This window comes from Peromyscus californicus, unplaced genomic scaffold, assembly GCF_007827085.1.
Source record: "Peromyscus californicus insignis strain IS unplaced genomic scaffold, ASM782708v3 Scaffold_3__1_contigs__length_106647218, whole genome shotgun sequence".
NCBI classification, from domain to species: Eukaryota; Metazoa; Chordata; class Mammalia; order Rodentia; family Cricetidae; genus Peromyscus; species Peromyscus californicus.
Window position 1 is genome coordinate 95,421,080 of NW_026294551.1, and position 22,997 is coordinate 95,444,076.

Genomic DNA, 22,997 nt, shown 5'->3' on the forward strand with positions numbered 1-22,997 from the left:
AAGAGTCACAGCATTAGGAAGGTTAAATACTGGCATACAAGAAGATTTCTTATAGGTTTTTTGTTATTTTGTTTTGATTTTTGGTGTGTGTGTGTGTGTGTGTGTGTGTGTGTGTGTGTGTGTGTGTGTATGTTGCACACATGTGTGGAGGCCAGAGCCAATGTCAGGTGTCTTCTTCCATTGCTTTCTACCTTTCCAGGGATCATCCTGTCTGTCTCTCCAATGTTAGGATTACTGTGTGCACCTCCACACCCAGCTGTAGATGCTGGGGATTTGAATTCAAGTCCTTGTGCTTACACAGAAAATACTTTACATACTGAGCCATTTTCTCAGTTCCTACTATGGTTTAATAAAACAAAAAACACCTTTCTGTAAAAAAATAATTTCACAGTAAAAAGTGGGGAGGGGAATGAGAAGGGAGGAAGGAAAAGAGGGAACAAGACCATGTGAGAAGCTCAGTAAGAAACTGGGAGCTAAAGGGACAGTTCAGCAGGGACGAGTATAGTGCTCTTGCAGAGGACCAGAGTTTGGTGACCGGGTCCCATGTCAGAGAGCTCACAACTGCCTACAACTCTAGCTCTGGGGGATCTAACATACTCTTCTGTGCTGTAGAATAATCCTTTTGTACACTGTGAAGATTTATCACTCAGATTGGTTTAATAAAGAAGCTGACTGGCCAATAGCTGAACAGGGTAAGGTTAGGCAGGAGAGCCAAACTGAGAATGCTGGGAGAAAGAAGGGCAGAGCTGAGGAGTCGCCAGCAGATGCAGAGAGAAGCAAGAAGAGCATGCCATACTGAGAAATGGTACCAAGCCAAGTGGCAAAGCATAGATAAGAAATACGTGTTAATTTAAATGTAAGAGTTAACTAGTAACAAGCCTAAGCTATTGGCCCAGCATTTGCAGTTAATTTTAAGTTTCTGAGTGGCTATTTGGGAGCAGCTGCTGGCACAGGAAAACTCCGCCTACATATGGCATTCCAAAATAGGGCCAGGATTTCCACATAAGACCTAACAAAACTTTTAAAAAAGGTTCTAAACACACAAAAACATTGCCAAATACAGCTCCCTAGTCTCAGGTCTCTCACGCAGGCTGCAGTACAGAGACACATCTTCTGACAGCTGCCTGCTGGAGGAGCCAGTCACAAATCACCATGCACTACCACCATGTGGTAAGCTGAACAATTCTGGTAGCTAACATAGCAGTTTAAGATTTGCCTGATGTCATCAAAAAACAATACAGATGCTCTGTAAAACAGATCCAGACAGAAAAAAAACCCTCTAAACAGGTTACAGTGTGTTTAAAAATATACATAGGCTTGGGAGAAAGGAAAGAGTATATATAGTCCTAGACTAAAAAATATACTTTTAAAATTATTAATAAAGTCCTTAAAAAGGGAGTAAAGTAATATAAAAAAAAAAGCCATGTAAAGCTGGAGTCTGGATACTTTAGGTTGTGCTGTCTGTGAATTTTTTGACTGCTGAGGAAGGAGCAATAGCTGCAAAGAGACATTTAATTATAAATGCTGCTGGCTTAAACCAATCTATATATTTTAAAAATGTCTTTGACTTCAAAATTTAAGTCAAGAGATATGTTACTTTGGGAAAGAGGTTATGCTTTTATTTGCACAGAAAATGAGAGGCTGTGGATTTGTTCAGAGTTAAAGATGATCAGGTTTGATCAAGGAAGACCCCCTGAAATTCAGGTTACAAACATAAAAAATAAACCTAGAAGAACTATAAGACATGTGATTTTACCTGCTCAAACACACACAAAAAATCACCTTTAACTGACTTGTATACACCACATATTCCATACTTGTAATGTATATTACCTTTAAAAAATTATATATTTTCAGAACAAGGGGACCAGACACCAGTGAAAACAGATGGCTCTGGTGATCCAGCATCCAAAACAGTTTCAAGGCTGCTGGCTGAGATGGTCCAGTCTCACAAACCGTTCCAGCCAAGACCTAACAATTACCTTGACTTTCTAAGGTTCCCTCAAAGATTACCAGCTCCCCCAAACAACAGGAAGTAGTCTAGAGAATGACCTCCACATTCTCAAAAGATGGGTTATGGATGTTTATTATCATTTAAGGGAGATGGTTACAAGTTGTTATTGGTAATGGTCAGGAACAAAGCTAAACAAAGGAGATTAGATTCAAGGAGCTCTTTCTAAAACAAAAAGAGGGGGGCTATAGAAATGACAGGATAAAGCTGGGTGGTGGTGGCACACACCTTTTAATCCCAGTACTCGGGAAGCAGAGCCAGGCGGATCTCTGTGAGTTTGAGGCTAGCCTGGTCTACAGAGTAAGATCCAGGACAGGCACCAAAAACTACACAGAGAAACCCTGTCTCGAAAAACCAAAAAAAAAAAAAAAAAAAAAAGAAAGAAAGAAATGACAGGCTAAAAGGGTAGATTACTGAATCTACTTTTTTTTTTTTTAAAGATTTATTTATTTATTATGTATACAGTGTTCTGTTTGTATGTATGTCTGCACACCAGAAGAGGGCACCAGATCTCATTATAGATGGTTGTGAGCCACCATGTGGTTGCTGGGAATTAAACTTGGGACCTCTGAAAGAGCAGTCAGTGCTCTTAACCTCTGAGCCATCTCTCCAGCCCTGAATCTACTTTTAAACCAAAAAAGTAACTACCAGTCTTAAATATTTTACATTGGTACAGATTTTTGTATATTGATACAAATTTAAAGTTAATTTTGTTATACTACATGTATATTTCTACTCTTATCTGGGGTATTATGTCTATGTAGCTCATTTTAAAATATAATGTATAATTAAGAAATACAGATTAATAGTCATCTATACTTATAGTCATGTTAGGTATGTTCTTAAGGTCATACACAGATATATTTAGATAGACAGACGGTCTTCACCCTTCAAATTCCTACAGAATATGGCATTTAATATGTTTAATAACATAAGGCTTTTCATGAGAGTGAGATACATCTGCTCCTGACAGCACCCATTTACTTCAAAAAAAGATGATGGGCATCGAAGAACCTCCATATGGAGTCTGCTTTCTTTATGGCAAAAGCTAGCCATTTGGGCAAAGAAATTGCCCAGTATACTGTCCAAACTGGACCAGCAGGATGCAAAAGAAAGAGACTGCTAGACTTTGCCAAGACAAGGTAGGACAGTCCTTCAAAATTCCCTGCTTCTTAGAAATATCTGTCAGATATGCTAGGCCTGTAGGGTAGAGTTAGATGCTCCAACATTACAGAAGAACCTAGGGTGACTGTCCAGGCAGTGAGATGTCCCTGTTGTTAGGCAACATTTCACCCTTCTGGGGTTTTTGACAGATATAAAAACCTAGATAGCCATAGTTAAAAGTTTTCCTTAGTTATGATAAAAGATAAATTAGGTATAAAACTTTAGAGTCACAAAGATAAGAGATAATAGAATATTTTCTCAAATACAAATGGACTGGATATTATAACTGTAATTTTTACTTAATAACTGTTTTTGTTGTATATAATCAAACTATGTTAAAATTAAAATCTTCCTTTTAGACAAAAAAGGGGAAATGCTGTGGAATAATCCTTTTGTATACTGTGAAGATTTGTCGCCCAGATTGGTTTAATAAAGAAGCTGACTGGCCAATAGCTGAACAGGATAAAGTTATACAGGAGAGCCAAACTGAGAATGCTGGGAGAAAGAAGGGCAGAGCTGAGGAGTCGCCAGCAGATACAGAGAGAAGCAAGATGGGAATGCCATACTGAGAAAAGGTACCAAGCCAAGTGGCAAAGCATAGATAAGAAATACGGGTTAATTTAAATGTAAAAGTTAGCTAGTAACAAGCCTGTGCTGTTGGCCGAGCATTTACAATTAATATTAAATTTCTGAGTGGTTATTTGGGAGCAGCTGCTGGCACAGGAAAACTCCACCTACACTTCTGGCCTCCACAGGCATCCGCATTTCCATGTACATAGCCCCACACAGACACATACATACACATAATTAAAAATAATAAAATAAATAGTTTTTATAGGGGCATTCCATCCTTTGGCTAGCTCCAATGAGGTAGTGAGATAAACATCAGACAAAGAACCTCTATACAGAAATGAAGCAACAGGGTTTCTTCTGCTTCCCTTTCTTATACACTGTCTTGTCTTAGAAAGCAGAACATGCTCACCATACCGTTTTCTACCACCATCTCCTCTTGAGGGTTCCTTGGGGCATTTTCTTCCAGTGTGGTCTTTAGGGAAGACTCCTCTGAAGCATGTCTCAAGCGCTCAGGGTCTGCTCTCTTGAACTGCTTCATCCGTTGGAGAACCAGCTCTGAGGCTCTAGGTCTGGAGGGACTTGGCACACCAGTAGTAGTGAGGCAGGATGGGAGGGGCTGGGAGTCACCATTGGGAGCACTCTCTGGCAAGGAGGAAAATATTCACAGCGTTTGTTCTACAGGTTTGACTCAAATTTCCAAAATGTGCTTCCCAGTCAATTCAGGTTTGACCTGACCTGTGTGAATAGGTCCTGTTTATTCACTCGCTATGGCAAGGAGACATATATCAATGGCAGGAAGGTACTGGGTTCATCGATGGCTTGTGGTTCATTTGGGGGGTGATGAAAATGCTCTCAAGTTAGGTAGTAGTGGTGGTTGCACAACTTAAATGTACTAAAAACACTAAACTGTACACTTTAAGAGTAAAATTATGGAATATGAGTAATATCTCAATAAAGCTCTTATTAAAGAAATACCAATGACAAGTGCTTCTCTCTTCCTAGACTAATTTTTTTTTGGGGGGGGTGGGTGGGTTTGAGACAGGGTTTCTCTGTGTAGCTTTGGAGCCTTTCCTGGAACTCACTCTGTAGCCCAGGCTGGCCTCGAACTCACAGAGATCTGCCTGCCTCTGCCCCCCGAGTGCTGGGATTAAAGGTGTGCGCCACCACCGCCCAGCTCTAGATTAATTCTTTAACTTGAGATTCATCTATGGCCTTCCGTGGAGATTGAGGAAACCCTGAAGCTATGAGCCTATTTCACACATATGCACGTGCAAATCACGTGGAGCTTTCACCAGCTTCACAAAGGAAGCATGAATGCCCAGAGTGCCTGGGCAGCATCACGTAGTCCTTCAGCAGTCTCCAGGGGCTCAGACTTTGCCACCACGGCTGAAAGACTCTGCACCCGCACTAAAAAAAGTGTCTTTAAGATAAAGAAGAGAAGGTGAGGAAATCAGAAAACGCATCATGCATCATAGGTGCAACGCTGGTTTTCAGTTCTGTGTGAAGAGGGTTTGTCAATCATACAGCTGAGGACGCCAAGGGCAACAGGGCCGGGAACCTGAACCTGTAATGCACCCTCTGAAAGCCTCCTCTGCCTATCCAAATTGGCTGGCCCATTCCAACTTACCTACCTTAGAATTAATTCACAAAAATACTAACAGCACCATTATTTTTATGCTGACATGACTACAGTCAACTACATAAACATTCATGTAAACAGCACAGAGCTCTTTTTTTAAAAAAAAATTATTTACTTTTATTTTACGTGCAGACAGTTATGAGCTGTCATGTGGGTGCTAGGAATTGAACCTGAGTCCTCTGGAAGAACAACCAGTGCTCTTAACCACGGAGTTATCTCTCCAGCCCCAAGCACAGAGCTCTTAAACATACTCAGAAAATTCACAAAGGGACACAGACATTGGATTGAGCAAATTATGGTCCAAGGGCTATCCATGGTTTTGTAAATTAAGTGTTACTGGCACAAGGTGACACCCATTCACTTCCTATCATCTACAGCTGCTTTTTCACTGTAGCACCATTATGAACAGGTGACCTCTGTATCTAGGGGAGATCAGTCTAGAAGTCCCTACGAATTTCCAGTGCTTTTTATAAAGTATACTATCTGCATTTAACCTGTGTACATCCAGTGTGCTTTAATTCAGCTAGAGATTAATATAATACCCAATACACAGCTGTATAAATAGTTGTTAGGAATAAAAACACGAAAAAAGTCACGACATATTAGCACAGACTATTTCTTTTCTCAAATGTCGGCCATGTGACAGAGGGTAACCCTGCGGATTTGGAACCCCACAGACAAGAAGGTAACCCTGCAGATTTGGAACCCCACAGACAAGAAGGTAACCCTGCGGATTTGGAACCCCACGGACAAGAAGGGCCAACTGTAGTAGCAGCACAATCTATATGATCTGTAAAAACAGTATTTACTCTCTGGCCTTTTGTTTGAGATAGGATCTCTCTACACAGCTATGGCTGTCCCAGAACTCAGTACATAGACCAGGCTGGTCTCACACTCACAGGCCCTGCCTGCTGAGTGCTGGGATTAGAGGTATATGCTACCTGGTCTTTTATAGCAAGTTTTCTGAGCCTCAGTTTACAAAAGCACACATCTCCAGAACCAAATCTGGCAGTGGGTCGCAGTGGGCCCTGCTGGTTACCTGTCTGAATGCTCTGTGCTCTTTCACACAACACAAACTGTGGGCTAGGAGCAAGGACACCTCCCTTTCCGTTCACAGGGAGAGCTGGGTCCCCTTCTTGGGATTTGGGTGCCCCTTGCTTTTTAGTCCTACAGGCCTGGCTGTCTGTTCGAGGTTTCTTCTCTGAAGGGCCTTGAAGGGTTTTGCTCCTGGTGGCAGTGTGACAGGTTTCTTTCAGTTTGCCTCGTTTCTGAGTGCTGCCGGAGGCCTTCTGCTTCTTCCTTTCTCCTGATGCTTCTTTGGTTGCATTTTTTTTCACCCTTTGGAAAAAGCTGGCACAGAGTTCTTTGAAATCATCATCTGACTCATCCATCGTTTGACCCGATTTAAGGTTTTCAGGTTTGTCTTTAGGGGAGTGAGGACTGATCTGGAAACATGTCCACAGATGAGAAACTCGTAAGCCTGCTTAGGACTTACCACAGTAGGGCTGCTTCTCTTCTCTCTGATTTACTTGGAGACTTTGCACAACCATGAACAGAGGACTGTCTGCCTCCCCATAATGACTTAGGTATCTTTCTTCAATTTGGACCCGTAGTTGAACATGTTTACACTTCCCTCTGTTAATGCTCACAAGGGGGAGAGTATGTTGCTGTCCAACTGCTGCTTCTGAGACAGAACACATGTGACCTGATTCTCCACGATCGCCATAGTGATCCAGGGTATCTGTGGAAAACCAAAAGCATCTAAGTATAATTAGACAGATATTGCTATTTTATGTCATTTCTTCCAGGAAGGTACAAGAGCATGTAGGGTATGGGGAAAGTCTCCAAGGTATAGCCTGGATAGAAGTGTAATTGTCCCACAGTGTGTCCCAGCACAGAGCACATGACACACAACACGTACACACATGCACAAACACTTAGAAGCCTACCAATGCATTGTCTCCAGGCAGAAAAATAAATGTGTATCTTGAGAGTATGTGTTTTTACTGAAATTTGGAGAAAAACATGAAGGCTGGCTGCCACTAAATAAATGTTCCCCAACTACAGGGAGCTTGTCTCTACAGTGGCCTCAGATCCCCAGCTATCGCTTTATCAGCTGATGGGGCTGTCAGCAAATGCTGCGAAATGACTGGACTAAAGAGATAAAGGGTATGTCCTTGCATACCCAGGAGAGAGAAAAGACCTCTTTTCTGTCCTTGGTCCACAAGAGCTCTCTAAACTGCCTGCAGGGCATGAGTGTTTACTGGGGCTCAAAAGTCAAAACTGAATAATCTGGGTCTGGGGAGATGGCTCACTGGCTAAGAATGCTTGCTGCACAAGCATGGGGACCTGAGTTCACATATCCAGCACCCATGTAAAAAATCCAGGTGTGGTAGTGCTCACTTGTACCCCAGTGCTGGGCAGAGGAGAGGGAGACAGAGGCAGGAGGATTGTTAACACTTGATGGTTAGCCAGCCCACTTGAAAAACTGCAAGCTCCAGGTTTCAGTGAGAGACCCTGTCTTGAGGGGATTAAGGCAGACAGTGATAGAGCAGTATACCCAACATTCTCATCTGGCCTGTGTACACATGTGCACATGCACACACACACCTCCCTAAATAACCCAACGGCAGAAATCTATTCATTCCAAATTTAGTAATGCAATAATCTTTTTTATTATTATTAGTTTATAATTAATTTAATTTTACATATCAGCCACGGATTCCCCTGTCCTCCTTCCTCCACCCCCCAGCGATTCCCCCCCAATCCACCCCCCATTCCCACCTCCTCCAAGGCAAGGGAGTTTCCCTCCTCCCTCACATGGGCCCTGCTCCTCATTCCGTATTATCACACATGGTTGTCACAGTGACATCTGTCACAGTTTACAATCATTTGCAGTGCATAACACTTATTGAATGCTTGGGTACCGACACTATGCCAATTGCTTTTTAAACCTTTAACTCACTTAATCCTTAGAGAAATCCTATGTAATACAATCTACTGTCATCTTCTTTAGATTGAGGAATCAGGCACAAACAGAGTGGGGAACAGTTTTGAAGTAGCAGGGCAGAGATTCTACACAGTGTGGTTCAGGTTTTAAGAGCCTACATTTTTATTTACTGAATTACCTGTTAGTGAAGTTCAGCACATCAGTTAGATACAAATTTATTTGCTTTGTATTTTCTTTGGTTTGTCTGGTACCCAACCTGTCATAAATGCTAGGCAACTATCTGTTGAATTCACGAACTTCCAAGAGTTTGATACAGTGGGAGTGAAGAGACAGGGTAGAAGAGAGAGGTCTGCAGGGAGAGAGGTTAGGCACAAGGGTCTGGAACATCAGGATAAAGCAAACTGAATTTTATCATGCTAGATGTGTAAATTTTACACTTCATTAGTGTTGAGTCCCCCACATCTCTGATGACAATCGAGTGATAAGATGTCCCTCTCCAGTAGATGCTCCACCAATATCTGCTAAACGACATAACGGATCCCACCAGGCTGCGAGCTTCCAGAGGGCAAAGGACTCCTGCCTCATCAGCACCCTACCTGACTGCCAGCTCCCTGCAGGCGTCCGGGGAATGAATGGATCCGGGGGCGGGGCGGAGCCTCCCCGCTTACCCCTACTGGAGGCCCAAGGAAGGGGAATGGGGGCCTGCCTGGGGAAACGGCCTGACGGTCCTAAAGCCAGACAGACCGTTCGGACAGCTGGGCTGTCCGGTGGCCATAGCACTGTCCCCACCTCCCTCCGGGCGGGCGCTGCCCCTGTCTACCGAGCACCGCTCCTGCCACTCCGCCGATGGTCGGCTGAGATCGAGTGGCTGGTGGCTCAGGCTGACGAGACCGACGCCGACCGGGTCGCACGACAGGGGGTACGGCGGGAACTGACAGGCCCCACACCCCGCCAGGTCACCAGCCCCATGCCGGGGCTCCTCCTACCTCCCGCGCAGCAGCCGCACCTTCTCAACGGAGAGCCGCGGGACTGCGCCTGCGCACCGAGGCTTGCAAGCGGAGACTGACGAGTGCGCAGGCGCAGAGCCTGCGCGTGCGCGAGACTACGTGTGTGGTGTGAGGGGGTTGAAGAGAGAGAGAGAGGGTCGTTTTCCGGTGTTCTTCCGCAGCGGCGAGCGTTTCCGGACAGCGTGAGGCGGGGCGAGCCGGGGGGAGGCGTCTTGCTGGCTGCACTGTGACAGCGCGCGCTGCATGAATTCTGCTAAGTGCTGTGGAGCCTCGGGTGGAGGGCAGTGACTGTCATGTTCAAAGAAGTGCGGTGGCGGGGCTGGAGAGGTGGCTCAGCGGTTAAGAGCTGCTCTGCAGGAGATCCCGAGTTCAATTCCCAGCAACTACATGGTGGCTCGCAACCATCTGTCCCATGGGATCCTGTGCCCTCTTCTGGTGTGCATTTGCACATGCAGGCAAAACACCCATACACATCTATTTATGTATGTATCTACTACGTACTATTTATGTACTTATCTATTTATGTACAGAGTTTTTATAAAAAAAAAAAAAGTGCGGTGGCATCCGCTCATGGAGCACAGGTGCCTAAGCGCCAGGTGCAGCCAGAATGCCTGGCTAGTGCAGCCCAGTCGTGGCAGGCCCCTGTGAAGTCCTGTTAAGGGTTTCAACTTCACCCGGAGGAGAAGGTCCTCGGTAGTTGTTAAAGGGGCGAAAGAAGCCACACCTTAACCCAGGAGTCAGAAAGAAGGTGCGGAGTAAAAAGAATGGAAACATTACGGTGATAGAATTGTCGTGACCGGATGGTTCGAATTTGTAGGTTTCTGAACTGAGCATTTGATCAGAAGGATTAGAACTGGAGGGTTTTTTTTGTTTGTTTGTTTTGTATTGTTTTGTTTTTTGTTTTTTTTTTTTTTTTTTTTTTTTTTTTTTTTTGGGTTTTGGAGACAGGGTTTCTCTATGTAACATCCCTGGCTATCCTGGAACTCTTTGTAGATCAGGCTGACCTCAAACTCAGAGATCCACTTGCCTTTGCCTCCCAAGTACTGGAATTAAAGGTGTGTGCCACCACCACCCAACATAAAATCCCTTTAAAGTGTGTACTTCAGCAGATCTTTATCCACAAGACTTGAGTATTGTCGTTGCTATCGAATTCTAGAACATTTTATAGTTCTATAAATAGAAACTATTTTCATTAGCAGTCAGTTCCTAGTCGTTGTCCTCCATCCCCCCAACCCCCCTTCACCAATCTGCTTTCTGTTCTTCTAAGTTTGTGTATACTGTTTTGTGTGTTTCTATAAATAGGATCATAAAGTATGTGGCCTCTTCTGTCTGGCTTGTGTGAGTGGATATTTCATTTGTTTTTGTGGCTGAGTAATCTGTTGTAACATATACTACATGTTGCTTATCTGTGTCTGGACATGTGTTTTAAAATTTATTATTAGTGTTTATGTACATGGATGCTTTGCCTGCATGTATGTCTGCACCCTGTGTATGCCTGGTGCTCAAAGAGGCCAGAAAGAGGGAGTTGGATCCTTTGAAACCAGAGTTAGGTATGGTTTTGAGCTGCCACATTGGTGCTGGGAATTGAACCCCAGGTCCTCTGGAAGATAGCCAGTGCTCTTAACCACTGAGCCATCTCTCCAACCCCTGTTTCTACTTTTTAGCTATTATAAATAATGTTGCTTGTGAACAGTCATGTATGTTTTTGTACCCCAGGTTTGGAATTGCTGAGTAACACTGCATTTTATTTTGATATCTGTTTGATAGTGTTGGGGAGGAAACCTGGGGCCTCATACATTCCAGACACAGTCTCTACAGTGAACTACATCCTCAGCCCTAGGATGTATGGAATTCATAATGTTGGAATTCATAAAAATCCACCTGCCTCTGCCTCCTGAGTGCTGGGATTAAAGGCGTGCACCACCACACCCATCTGCAACTGTTAGATTGGGATTGATGAAGGAAACTTGGAAATAATAGAAAGAAGAAAGGCATCTCCAGAAGCAGAATTGTTTTTAATCAGAAGAACAAAAGGGCCACGGTGTCTCTGAAGGAGTAGACTGGATGTATGTGGCCCAGTTGACTTGGGGAGTTATAGGACAGTAAAGGTCAGTTCCCCCACAGTCTGGCAGTGGTAGCTACCAGGAGCTTTGGTATGTGGATCCCGCCATCAGAAGCTTCCACAGGTGCTGTCAGTCAACTTTTCTGCTGAAGATTCTAAGTCCGCCTGAGGACAGATAAAAAGAAGGGTACACCCAAACCCACGGCTGTTTCAGCTTCTGACTGCGACTCCACAGTCACTGCCCCACAGCTCACCCGCTACTCAGGCAGAGGCCTGGTGGGACCGTCTGGCTGGAACTGCCTCTTGCCACTGCAGCCAAATACAGTTTTTTAACTAAATCTCTATCATTCTATTTACCAATAAAGATTCTGGAGTCAGATGCTAATGCGAAAACTTGCTAGCTCAGAGAGGCCGAGAAGCAACCAGCTGACCTTCCTCTTTAGCCAGTGACCCAGCAAGAGTGTCCCTCCACTGCCCCAAACCAAACAAGACAGCCACCCTCCATGTCCCTCCCTACTTCTGTGTATCTCTCCGTTGTCTTCCAGACTCTGACTGTCCTCTGACTCTATGACTACTTCCTTTCCACTAGTTGCTGGCTTCGCCTCTGACCAAAGGCTGATTATATTTGATTAACCCAGTCTCAGGGTTTACAGTGTGATTCAAGTATCCTGCAACAGGGAAGCAATGCATTCTCTCACTGACTGTTTCCTTCAAAAGAATGGTAATGGGGGAGTGAAGCTAGGCTCTATTACCACTCTATTGTTTTGTTTCTTTGAGACAGGGTTTCTCTGTGTAGCCTTGGCTGTCCTGGAACTCACTCTGTAGACCAGGCTGGCCTAGAACTCACAGCGATCTGCCTGCTTCTGCATTCCAAGTGCTGGGATTATAGGTGTGTGCCACCACCTCCCTACTGAGAGTTTTAACTTCCATCAGCTGTGGTGGATTGTTTTGTCGCTTCCATAAGAAACCTCTGAAAAATAATAGTGTTAGAGGCTGAAAATGGGTGATCTGCTTACAGAATGGAGCTGAGAGATTGCTCAGGGAGGAGGAGGGGGAGGGGTAGAAGCAGAAGACAGAGACTTGTAAGAGGAAGTGGGTGTCCGTAGATAAGGGCCCCCCATATAAGGTAGGGTAAGGACTTGCATTGTGTCTTGAAGGGCTGGGGGTATTTGGCAGTGGTGAGTCGGGTCAGAATGGGAAGGAGGTCCTAGAGTTGATCAGTTGAAGGAGAATGATAGCTTGCAGTTCAGGATTGTCGAAAGAGTAGGGGATGTTAAAAGGCTGGGCAAAGTGGCGCTGCTTGGGAGGTCTGTTATGGGTGTAGGACTTGGGAAGAGGTTGGTCATTATGTAAAGATGTTATGTGAGAGGGGTCTGGACCCATGGTGAAGAGGGGCAAGGGGCAGCCCAGGCTCACTGGACATTGGTGGGACAGACAGACGGAACAGTTAGATGAGTAAATGGATTAGCTGCCTTTGAGAGATGGTGAGTTCTGTTTAAGAGGGGTACCCAGGGGCTGGAGAGATGGCTCAGAGGTTAAGAACACTGACTGTTCTTCCAGAGGTCCTGAGTTCAATTCCCAGCAACCACATGGTAGCTCACAACCATCTGTAATAAGATCTGGTGCCCTCTTCTGACTTGCAGGAATACATGCAAACAGAACACTGTAAACATAATAAATAAATAAATCTTTAAAAAAAAAAAAAAAAGAGGGGTACCCAGCTCTCTTATGCAGAGATTAAGGAAAAGGGGGGCAGGGTTGTGGCTAGTGAAAGGATATTTCACTTTGAAAAGTTAGAGATGGAGGGGCACTGTAACAGAGGTTAAGTAAGGATGGCAGTGTATGAAGCCAAGAATTACACAATCCAGGTAAAATAATGCTGGGTGCAGTCATGGGTTCCACTGCCAGGAGCGCCACATCAAAGTAAGCTGGCAGAAGCCACAGAGGACTACAGGACATCAGAGCAAGAGAGCTGGCTAAAATAGAGGGCTCTTGTAAAGAATTGTATCTGCTCTGGGGTGAAAGGAACCAATGCTCCTTGCAGCCAGAACTCCAGTGTCCAAAAGGCCTCCTGCAGATGTATCAGGAATGAATGGAGCCACTGTAGGGGGCGAGCTATGTGAGAACGTTCTTGTTCAGATATAGGGAAGGCGCCTCCGGTAAGTAAGGCATTTAAAAAGCAGGGAAAGAAGAAGAAAGGTGTGGTCAAGGGGAGGGTCCCGAGGGGGAGGGGACCAAAAGGCTGTCCACAGGAGGAGGCTTGTTGAAGTTTTTGTCTGGTTCCTGTGCCTTTGGGCACCCTCTGGAACAAATCTGCATTTGTTGGTGTGGAAGGAACGGCAAGGAGGGCACAAATCCCATCCTTAGCAGTGGCCAGATGTAGTCCTCTTTAATTTTGGAATACTACAGCAGCCAAAGAATTGAGTTGGTCCTAAAGGATGTTAAACTGATCTGAAATTTATTTAAAGTTTTCTGAGAGCAGAAGAGAAAGAGAGGTTAATTGATTAAAAAACAAACAAATAAAGCCTTTAGTTTAGCAGTTTTAGCTCTGAGTCCTGAAAAAAATGCCCATAGTGGCAAGAAGGTAGTTAGGTGGCCCATTAATCCCCTTTTCAGAGGTCCCACAAACTGCTCTTAGACGTTTGGGGGCTCAGATCTCTCTTAACTGCTTAGAGATTATTAAAAAGGGCAGTGTAGAAAGGGCCGCAGTTAGAGGGGGGTCCATCTAAGGGGCCACAATAAAACTTGACAGATGGCAAAGATTCAGAACATAATACTGCCACTTGGTGGTAATGTGTATTCTTGGAGTGTGTTATTTGAGGGAGATAGTATTTGTGACATGAAAAAATGAGACTGTTAGTACTACTATAATTCCTACTGAGAGTGTGGTTAAGAAAATAGGGTAGTTTTGCCCTTATTGGAGGAAAAGAACAGGCAAGAAAGCTGTCTGAAGAACTGTTGGTGGACTTTGTCCTCGGTGTTAGCAAGACTGGTGATTTTTGTCACTATTGTCTATTACAAGATGTAAGTTCAGAATTGCATATTGGGTCTCCTCTATTGCAACCTTATGGGGAACATTAAAGATGAAGTTAATAAGGAAAAAAAACTTAGCATCATAATTAATGTAAGTTTTGTTTAGTAAGATGAAATGTCATTGTACAGCTGGATGTAGCAGAGCCCTGTAGAAGGGAAAGGTAACTAGCCAGTCTCCTGCATTAGGAATAAGCTCCTGGAAACTGTGTAACAGAAGTTGTAGATGAATTTCTAAACAGTCTTATTAAATAAAAAACATGGAGCCAGATATAGGGGTAAAAACCTGAGAGATCAGGGAAATAGGGAAAGCCACAGCTAACCTTACCTCACCAACTCCACAGCTTCCAAAAGTGAGCTACTTCCTGTCTACCCATACCTATATGCCTTGTTGTTCTGCCATCTGATTTGCTCTCTCTGTCCACCTACATCACTTCCTCTTCCTACACAGATCTGTCACTTCCTGTCTGTCTGTACAGACCTTCAGACCTCCATGGTTAACTAGTGTTGGAATTTAAGGTGTGTGCCACCACGCCTGGCTCTGTTCCCAGTGTGGCTTTGAACTCACAGAGATCTAGACAGATCCCTGCCTGCCAAGTGATAGAATTAAAGCCATGTACTACCATTGCCTGACTTCTATATAGTGGCTGGCTTTTTCCTCTGATCTCTAGGAAAGTTTTATTTTATTGAGAGACATAGTATCTTGGGGACACAATACATCACCACAAGAAGTCACTTAAAGTCAACATCTAATTGACAATTTAAAGAATATTAATAGAGACAATTTAATAGAACCCTATTGAGTCCTTTTTATAGGATTGTCTAGCAAAGTTCCAAGGACAACCTTTGGATATCTTGACATTTGGATATTGATGACAGAGTATCTGGCAGCCTCCTTTAATCAGGGAACATGGATGGTTAGGGTACAGAAGGCCACGTTATAGCTGTGAGAAGTGCTCGTCTGGAAAGAAAGAGTGTTCCATAGTTGGTAAGTACAGCTTTGAGGTTTGGCCTTGTTATTAAGAAGATAGGCCCATTTCTCAGCTGTGGATAGACACTGCAGAGCTGAAGTAAGCCAAGGTCTTGTTCTGTATCTGGGAAATACATATATATCAGGAAAAGGATCATTAGTGAGAAATCATTGTCCATTAACACTCCATATGGGTTAAATATAATGTCTGAGGACTGTAGCTCCCTGAACTGTTAAAGAAACATTTAATTAAATCTTGGTCCTATTTTCCTGCTGGGTGGTTAAGACAATGTAGATAGCCAAATTTCACTTTTGTTTTTGTGCTGTTAAGACCAATTGAAGATCTGGTCCTCATGAGTCACTAGGACTCATGAGGCATCTCTCACTCCTCAAGCCTTTCTTTACCAGTTGTCCATCTATGTGAGGGATACGCCAAAGCCTTGCTTGGCCTGGCAGGCAGAATGGAGTATACAAAATAAATAAATCTTTAAAAAAGAGCCTGGGAAAAGAACAAATTAACCCAAACAAGTAGAAGAAAAGAAATGGGAATTTAATGTGTTAGAACAAAAAATAGAGGAACAAAAGGCAACCCAATTAGAAAATAGACCCAAGACTTAAATGAGTATGTCAAAGAAACACAAAATACAGATGGCTAAAATGTACATATTCAGCTTCATTGATCATAGGAAGATTTCAACTAAACCCATAAATACCACTTCATGTCCAGTAGGAGAGCCAGTAAAGGAAGGGTTAAAGCTGAAAATACGTCTCTGGGCTGGGAAGATGGCTCAGGGAGCAAGTGCTTGCTGCACGAGCATGGGAACTTGAGTTTGAACCACCAGCATGTTTGTAACAAGCCAGGTGTGTGCTTGTAACCCCAGCACTGTGGGGAAGAGGCAGGAGGATTGCAGGGGTCTGTGGCTTTCAGCCTAGCTCCAGATTCAGTAAGAGATCCTATCTCAAAGGAATAAAGTTGAACAAGACACCTGCTGTCCTCCAGCCTCCATACACGCAGGCATAGGCATGCACACTCCATCCCCCATTTGCACATATACCACACACATCAAAAAAGAGAAAAAGTGAATAGAAAAACTTGATTTAATAGCAGTAAAAAATGCCCTTTGACCCAGAAAATTGGCTTATCTTACCGAAATATCCTACGGGTTTATGTGCATTAAAGTATATATATAAACTGATGATATGACTACTCCATGGTATGGTTAAGGAGAAAGTTTTCATTGTAGCTATGAAGGAGAGGACAGCCAGAGGCATCTGCAAGAGTCCAGAGCAGAGAGAGGAAGCAGTAGACAACATGGCCAGCAGACTGGATCTGGCCAAGAGAGAAGCAGGAGCAGAGTAGGGTGAGGGGGTGAGAGATGAAGACAAAAGAGAGGGCCAAAGAGAGAGCATAGCCAAAATAGCAGGGTATAAGGAGAAAGGAGTAGCTGGGGCAAGAAAGCCTGTGAGCTGGGGGAGTTGTTGTGGGGGAGGGACATGACTGGACAAGGTGAGAAGACCTTGGATGCTAGCCTGGACTCTGAAATGTGCAATAGGTACTTGCGATACTGAGGGAGCCTGGAGGCCAGCATGTGCTTTGGTATGCTGATAGGCACCACAGGCAGCCATTTGTCCCTTTGCCAGTGATAAGGGAAATTGTAGTTAAATGTTTTCCTGCCTGGCCCACAGTCAGGACAAACTCTCTCACCCGCCAGTCCCACAGCCACTCAGACCCTACCAAGTAAACACAGAGACTTATATTGGTTACAAACTGTATGGCCATGGCAGGCTTCTTGCTAACTGTTCTTACAGCTTAAATTAATCCATTTCTATTAATCTATACCTTGCCACCACATGACTTGTGGCTTATCGGTACTTTACATCTTCCTTGTCCTGATGGCGGCTGGCAGTGTCTCCCTCACCCAGCTTCCTTTCTCAATTCTCCTCTCTGTTAGTCCCGCCTATACTTCCTGCCTGGCCACTGACCAATCAGTGATTTATTCATTGACCAATCAGCAACACATTTGACATACAGACCATCCCACAGTACTTTTTAAGAAAAGAAAAGGGGAAGTATAGGTGGGACAAGGAGGAGAATAGAGCTGGGAAGTGGAAGGCTGAGAGAGAGACACTGCCAGCCACCATGACGACAAGCCGCATGTGAAGATGCCGGTAAGCCACAAGCCATGTGGCAAGGTATAGATTAATGGAAATGGATTAATTTAAGCTGTAAGAACAGTTAGCAAGAAGCCTGCCATGGCCATACAGTTTGTAACCAATATAAGTCTCTGTGTTTATTTGGTTGGGTCTGAATGGCTGTGGGACTGGCGGGTGTCAGAGATTTGTCCTGACTGTGGGCCAAGCAGGAAAACTCTAGCAACAGGAAATGACTTCTTTTGGTAGAGGGGAACCAGTTCCTGAAGGATGCTGGCTTTTGCCTAACCACCAGAATTTGGGGAAATGGAGTTTCCTTTGGACCTGACAGTATATACCAAGGATATTTATTGTGGCCTTATTCCTTGTTCAAAGAAAACCTCAAAACTGAAAGCAATCTTAATGCCTCAAGTAAGGGTACAATAGAGTAATAATAGATTCTATTATGGTTAAGTAAATATAAGGGGTTTTAGACTTATTATTTGAAAGAGAAAGTCTACATGTGTGTATGTGGTACATGTGGCAGCCAGAAGAAGTTGTCTTAGTTTTCTGCTGCAGTGATAAACACCATGACCAGAAGAAACTTGGGAGGAAAGGGTTTATTTCACCATACAGCTTACAGTCCATCACTGAGAGAAGTCAAGACAGGAACCTGGAGGCAGGAACTGAAGCAGAGGCGGTGAAAACGGCTGCAGGACCACTTACATAGGTGTGGTACCACCCACATTGAGCTTGCCCCTCCCACATCAATCATTAAACAAGACAATGACACACAGACTTGCCTACAGGCCAACCTGATAGAAGCATTTTTCTCAACTGAGGTTACCTCTTTCCAGAGACTCTAGCTTTTGTCAAATTGACAAAAACCTAACCAGCATAACATCATATCTTGTGGAGCTGAGGTCACAGGCCTTTGTGAGCTGCTCAGCATGGGTGCTGGGATCTGAACACTCGTCTTCAAGATAGAGCAACAAACATTCTTAATTATTGAACCACCCCTCCAGCCCCAAGGGCATTTTCCTTGTTGAAGGAACTCTAGCCACCTTCAATGTGGCAAGTATGGCCCTGGCATGTCATGCCCTTCCATTCCCTCTGCCTTGCTAAAAACTATCAGATTATATTCTTAAAGCTAGCCACCAAGGTCTGTTCCCTTATTTGGCCACTTCCTCTGTTATGCCCAGATCGCAGGGACCCCCAAGAGACCATCACAGAGATCTGCTGTGGGATGTCTTTCTGTAAGCTGTGAATAGATGTTGCTCTGATTGGTTGATAAATAAAGCTTCATTGGCCTATGGCAGGGCAGGATGGAGCCAGGTGGGAAAATCCAAGAGAGAGAGTGAAAGGAGAGGAAGTGGGGGAGACACCAGCCGCTGCCCAAGGAGCAGCAAGATGCCAGCAGACCAGTAACACCACAGCCACATGAAAAATTATAGATTAATAAAAATAGGTTAAGTTATAAGAGCTAGCTACAAGAAGCTTGAGCCATAAGACATCCAGTTCGCAATTAATATAAGCCTCTGTGTGTTTACTCGGATCTGAGTGGCTGCGGGACCGGGCGGGAACAGGAAAACTTCAGAATGCATTTTGGCACTCAATATGGTATCAAAATTTCCATCCAAAACCTGAGAAAGCTTTAAAAAACAGGTCTAAAATGGAGTCAAGAGCAGCTTCCTAGTTATATCTCTCAGGAAAGCCGTGATACAGAGACACCACAGCATGCAGGCTTGACCTGCAGCATGGTGGATTCCTGCTGCAGTACACAGAAGAATCTCCAAGCTGAGCAGCATACTGCATGGTGGATTTAGCTTTTGCTAATTTAAAAAAAATGGTTTTAGGCCGGGCGGTGGTGGCGCACGCCTTTAATCCCAGCACTCGGGAGGCAGAGGCAGGCGGATCTCTGTGAGTTCGAGGCCAGCCTGGGCTACCAAGTGAGTTCCAGGAAAGGCGCAAAGCTACACAGAGAAACCCTGTCTCGAAAAACCAAAAAAAAAAAAAAAAATATTTTAAGAACTTAGACTTTTCTGGACAGTGAGACATGTCTGCTCCTGGCAGCACTGATTTACTTCAAAGAGGAAGATGTATCGAAGACACTCCATATGGAGTTTATCTTCTTCTTGGCAAAACTGGCCATTTGGACAAGAAATTGCTCGTGCCTGAACTGCTTGATAGTATGTTGCATAAACTGGACATGCAGGACCCATGGGAAAATGACCACTGATTTTGCCAAAACAAGGTGAAGTGGTCCTTCAGGTTCCTGCTTTGCAGAGGAGACTGCCAGACATTCTACAGGACACAGGGAAAAGCTACTGAGAGACTCTAGGCCTCTATAGGCTGAAGATGAATGCCCCAACATTGCAGAGGAACTTTGGATGACTGTCCAGGCAACTGTCTCTGTCATTTCTAGAATCATGGAAGTTTCTTGCAATGAACTTCCTGTTTACTCAGGTAATATTATATCCTTCTGGGGTCTTTAATGGAGTTGAAGACTAGATAGTTATAATTATAGCTTTCCTCAGTCATGATAAAAGATAAATTAGATATAAAATTTTAGACACAAAAATGGGATAGATGATAGAATATTTTTAAATTTTGCCAAATATAAATAGAAGTAGATAATGTAAATGTAATTCTTGCTTGATAACTGTTCTATTATATGTAATTTTACTATGTTAAAATTAAAACCTTCCTTTTTGATTAGACAGAAAAGGGGAACTGCTGTGGGATGTCTTTCTGTACGCTGTAAATATGTGTTGCTCTGATTGGTTGATAAATAAAGCTTCATTGGCCTATGGCAGGGCAGGATGGAGACAGGCGGGAAAATCCAAGAGAGATAGGAAAAGGAGAAAGGAGAGGAAAGAGCAACCATCCAGGGAACAACATATAATGGGATGCCACAGAACACATGGCGATACATAGATAAATAGAAATGGGTTAATTTAAGATGAAAGAGCTAGCTAGCAAGAGGCCTGCCATAGACCATACAGTTGGTAATTAATATAACCCTCTGAGCTTTCATAAGCAGCTACAGGACCTCAGGGCCAGGTGGGACTGGAGAAACTTCCGGCTACAGAGACCAAATCCCATATGTAAAAGCAAAGAGTCTTTATTTTCAGGCTCGGAGCTTGGACTGTCTGTCCGATGCAGTGGTAAGAGCAGAGAGCCCCAAGCCGAGGCAGGGTGGGGTTTTTATCATAGCAGAGGCCGGGGTGAGGGATTTCCAGGGCTCAGGACCCTGATTGGCTGACATTTGTCTAGGGGTATACTGAATGTTTGGAATGTCAGGTATTTCCCCTTAGATGCAGGCTTCCTGGGTGGGGTCAGCTCATGGTTTTTTCTGGATCTGGGTGTTACCTACTAGTAAGCCTGTTCCAGAAGCTGTGTGTGGGCCTCTAAGCCTGTCATGGCAGTTGTACGGTCAAGCTGTTTGGGCCTCCCCACACCTCCTCCTGTGGCTGAATACCAAGGTCCAGCTATCCAAGTATTGAGGTCCAGCAATCAGAAGCCCCCTTTGGCTCACCTAATTAACATGCCCAATTAAAATTAAGCACCTCATCGTAGCACGGGGTTCCCACTATACCTTTATAAACTGCCATTTCCTGTGTGCCATGGCTGTCTCCTCTCTATCCAGATGCAGTCCTTTGTCTCTCTGGGACAAATACCCCTGCCCCCTTTTCCTTGTTCTCTACCTCCTCTACCACTGCATCCTATGTAGCCCATTCTAACACTGACCTTCCCCCTTTCTCCTCTTAAAAATCCCACCTGCAAGGTCATTTGCTGCTGTTTTTCTGCCTGAGTCAGAAAGCAGCCACTTGAACTTTTCTTCCCTGCTTAATAAAGGATCTTGATGTGAAAACAGGTGTTTGAGTGTAGTTTGTGCCTAATCCAGGGTCTGGGAGGGAGTCCCCGCTGTGTGGGAGTTCCCTTCAATTGTTGCTAAATTTTACTCTCTCAAGAGGCTGAATCAGTTTCTATTCAGTTGACAGTGATGGGTGTGCCATTTTACTCACATTTTGCTTTGACACAGAATGTATTGTGAAACATTTCACTTTTTGACTATTTGAATAGTAAAAATGGGTCTTTCAGTTTTGTTTTACATTTCTTTTATTATATCTGATGCCCTCTTCTGGCATAAAGTCATACATGCAGATAGAGCAATCATATACATAAAATAAATAAATCTTAAAAAAAAAAAAGATCTGGATGTGGTGGCATTTACCTTTTATCCCAGCACTTGGGAGGCAGAGGCTCTCAGGTTTCTGTGAGTTCAAGACCAGCTTCGTTCACACCAGCCAATGCTGCACTTACTTAGACCGTGTCTCAAAAAAACAAAAATAAATAAACTTTTTATTTTAGTTATTACTGCTGCATGCATGTGCATGTATTCACAAGCCAGTGTGGAGGTCAGAGGACAGCTTCAGGTAGTGTGTTCTTGGCTACTACCATCTCAGTTCTAGGCATCAAACTTGGGTCATCAGGTTTGGTACCAAGGTCATAGTTCTGATTTCATAAAAAGAATTTGGGGTCTGGAGAGATGGCTCAGCGGTTAAGAGCATTGGCAGCTCTTCCAGAGGCCCTGAGTTCAATTCCCAGCAAACACATGGTGGCTCACAGCCATCTATAATTGGATCTGATGCCCTCTTCTGGCATGCATTTGTACATCTAGATAGTGCACCATATACATCAAATAAAAAATAAATGTTTAAAAAAATTTGGAAGTGTTCTTTCCTTGTCTGTTGTATAGAATAATCTGAGAAATATTGAAGTTAGTTCTTTAAAGATCTGGCAGAATTCTGTGCTGTTTCCATTTAGCCCTGGGCCTTTCTCAGTTGGGAGATTTAAAATTACTACCTCTATTTCATTGGTTATTATGACTCCATTCTAATGATTTGCTTCATTCTGATTTAATTTTGGTCAACCATATATATCTAGAAATTAATCCATCCGTTTTAGATTTTCTAGTTCAGTGGAATATAGGTTTTTAATTATGTCCTCTTTCTCAGCCCTGTTTTTGATTAGGCCTCCAGATGCTTTCTTTCTTTTTTTTTTTTTTTTTTTGGTTTTTCGAGACAGGGTTTCTCTGTGTAGCTTTGCGCCTTTCCTGGAACTCACTTGGTAGTCCAGGCTGGCCTCGAACTCACAGAGATCCGCCTGGCTCTGCCTCCCGAGTGCTGGGATTAAAGGCGTGTGCCACCACCGCCCGGCTCCAGATGCTTTCTTAAGTTACTAACATGGGATCTTGTAGAATATCATTTAAGGTGTGTTACTTTTGTTTATGTTGCATTTGTTTAACTCTGTGAAGCTGTGTTACTGTGCCTGTGTAAAACACCTGATGGTCTAATAAAGAACTGGCCAATAGTGAGGCAGGAGAAAGGATAGGCGGGGCTGGCAGGCAGAGAGAGTATATAGAAGGAGAAATCTGAGAAAAAGAAAAGAAAAAGGA

The 22,997-nt window shown here is 43.8% G+C and overlaps 2 protein-coding genes across 7 annotated transcripts in view; one reads left to right on the forward strand and one right to left on the reverse strand.

The window, feature by feature from the left end:
* The window catches only part of Slx4 (SLX4 structure-specific endonuclease subunit), a 29,746-nt gene extending 20,320 nt beyond the window's left edge, over nt 1-9,426 (reverse strand). For 3 of the 5 annotated variants that reach the window (XM_052759232.1, XM_052759231.1, XM_052759235.1), the window contains exons 1-2: nt 6,427-6,972; nt 4,163-4,390 (exon numbers count right to left, since the gene is read on the reverse strand). In XM_052759232.1, coding sequence (XP_052615192.1) covers nt 4,163-4,390; nt 6,427-6,778 — 580 coding nt within the window. In that variant the 5' untranslated portion in view covers nt 6,779-6,972. Of the gene's footprint in view, nt 1-4,162; nt 4,391-6,426; nt 7,129-8,933; nt 9,302-9,323 lie in introns of those variants that run through there. The other 2 variants (XM_052759233.1, XM_052759234.1) reach the window with 2 other exon arrangements.
* A 60-nt stretch (nt 9,427-9,486) lies between these two features.
* Nucleotides 9,487-22,997, forward strand: part of Dnase1 (deoxyribonuclease 1) — a 32,324-nt gene continuing 18,813 nt past the window's right edge. For both annotated transcript variants that reach the window (XM_052759237.1, XM_052759242.1), the window contains exon 1: nt 9,487-9,826. The gene's annotated coding sequence lies outside the window, so the exon portion shown is untranslated. The remainder of the gene's footprint in view (nt 9,827-22,997) is intronic.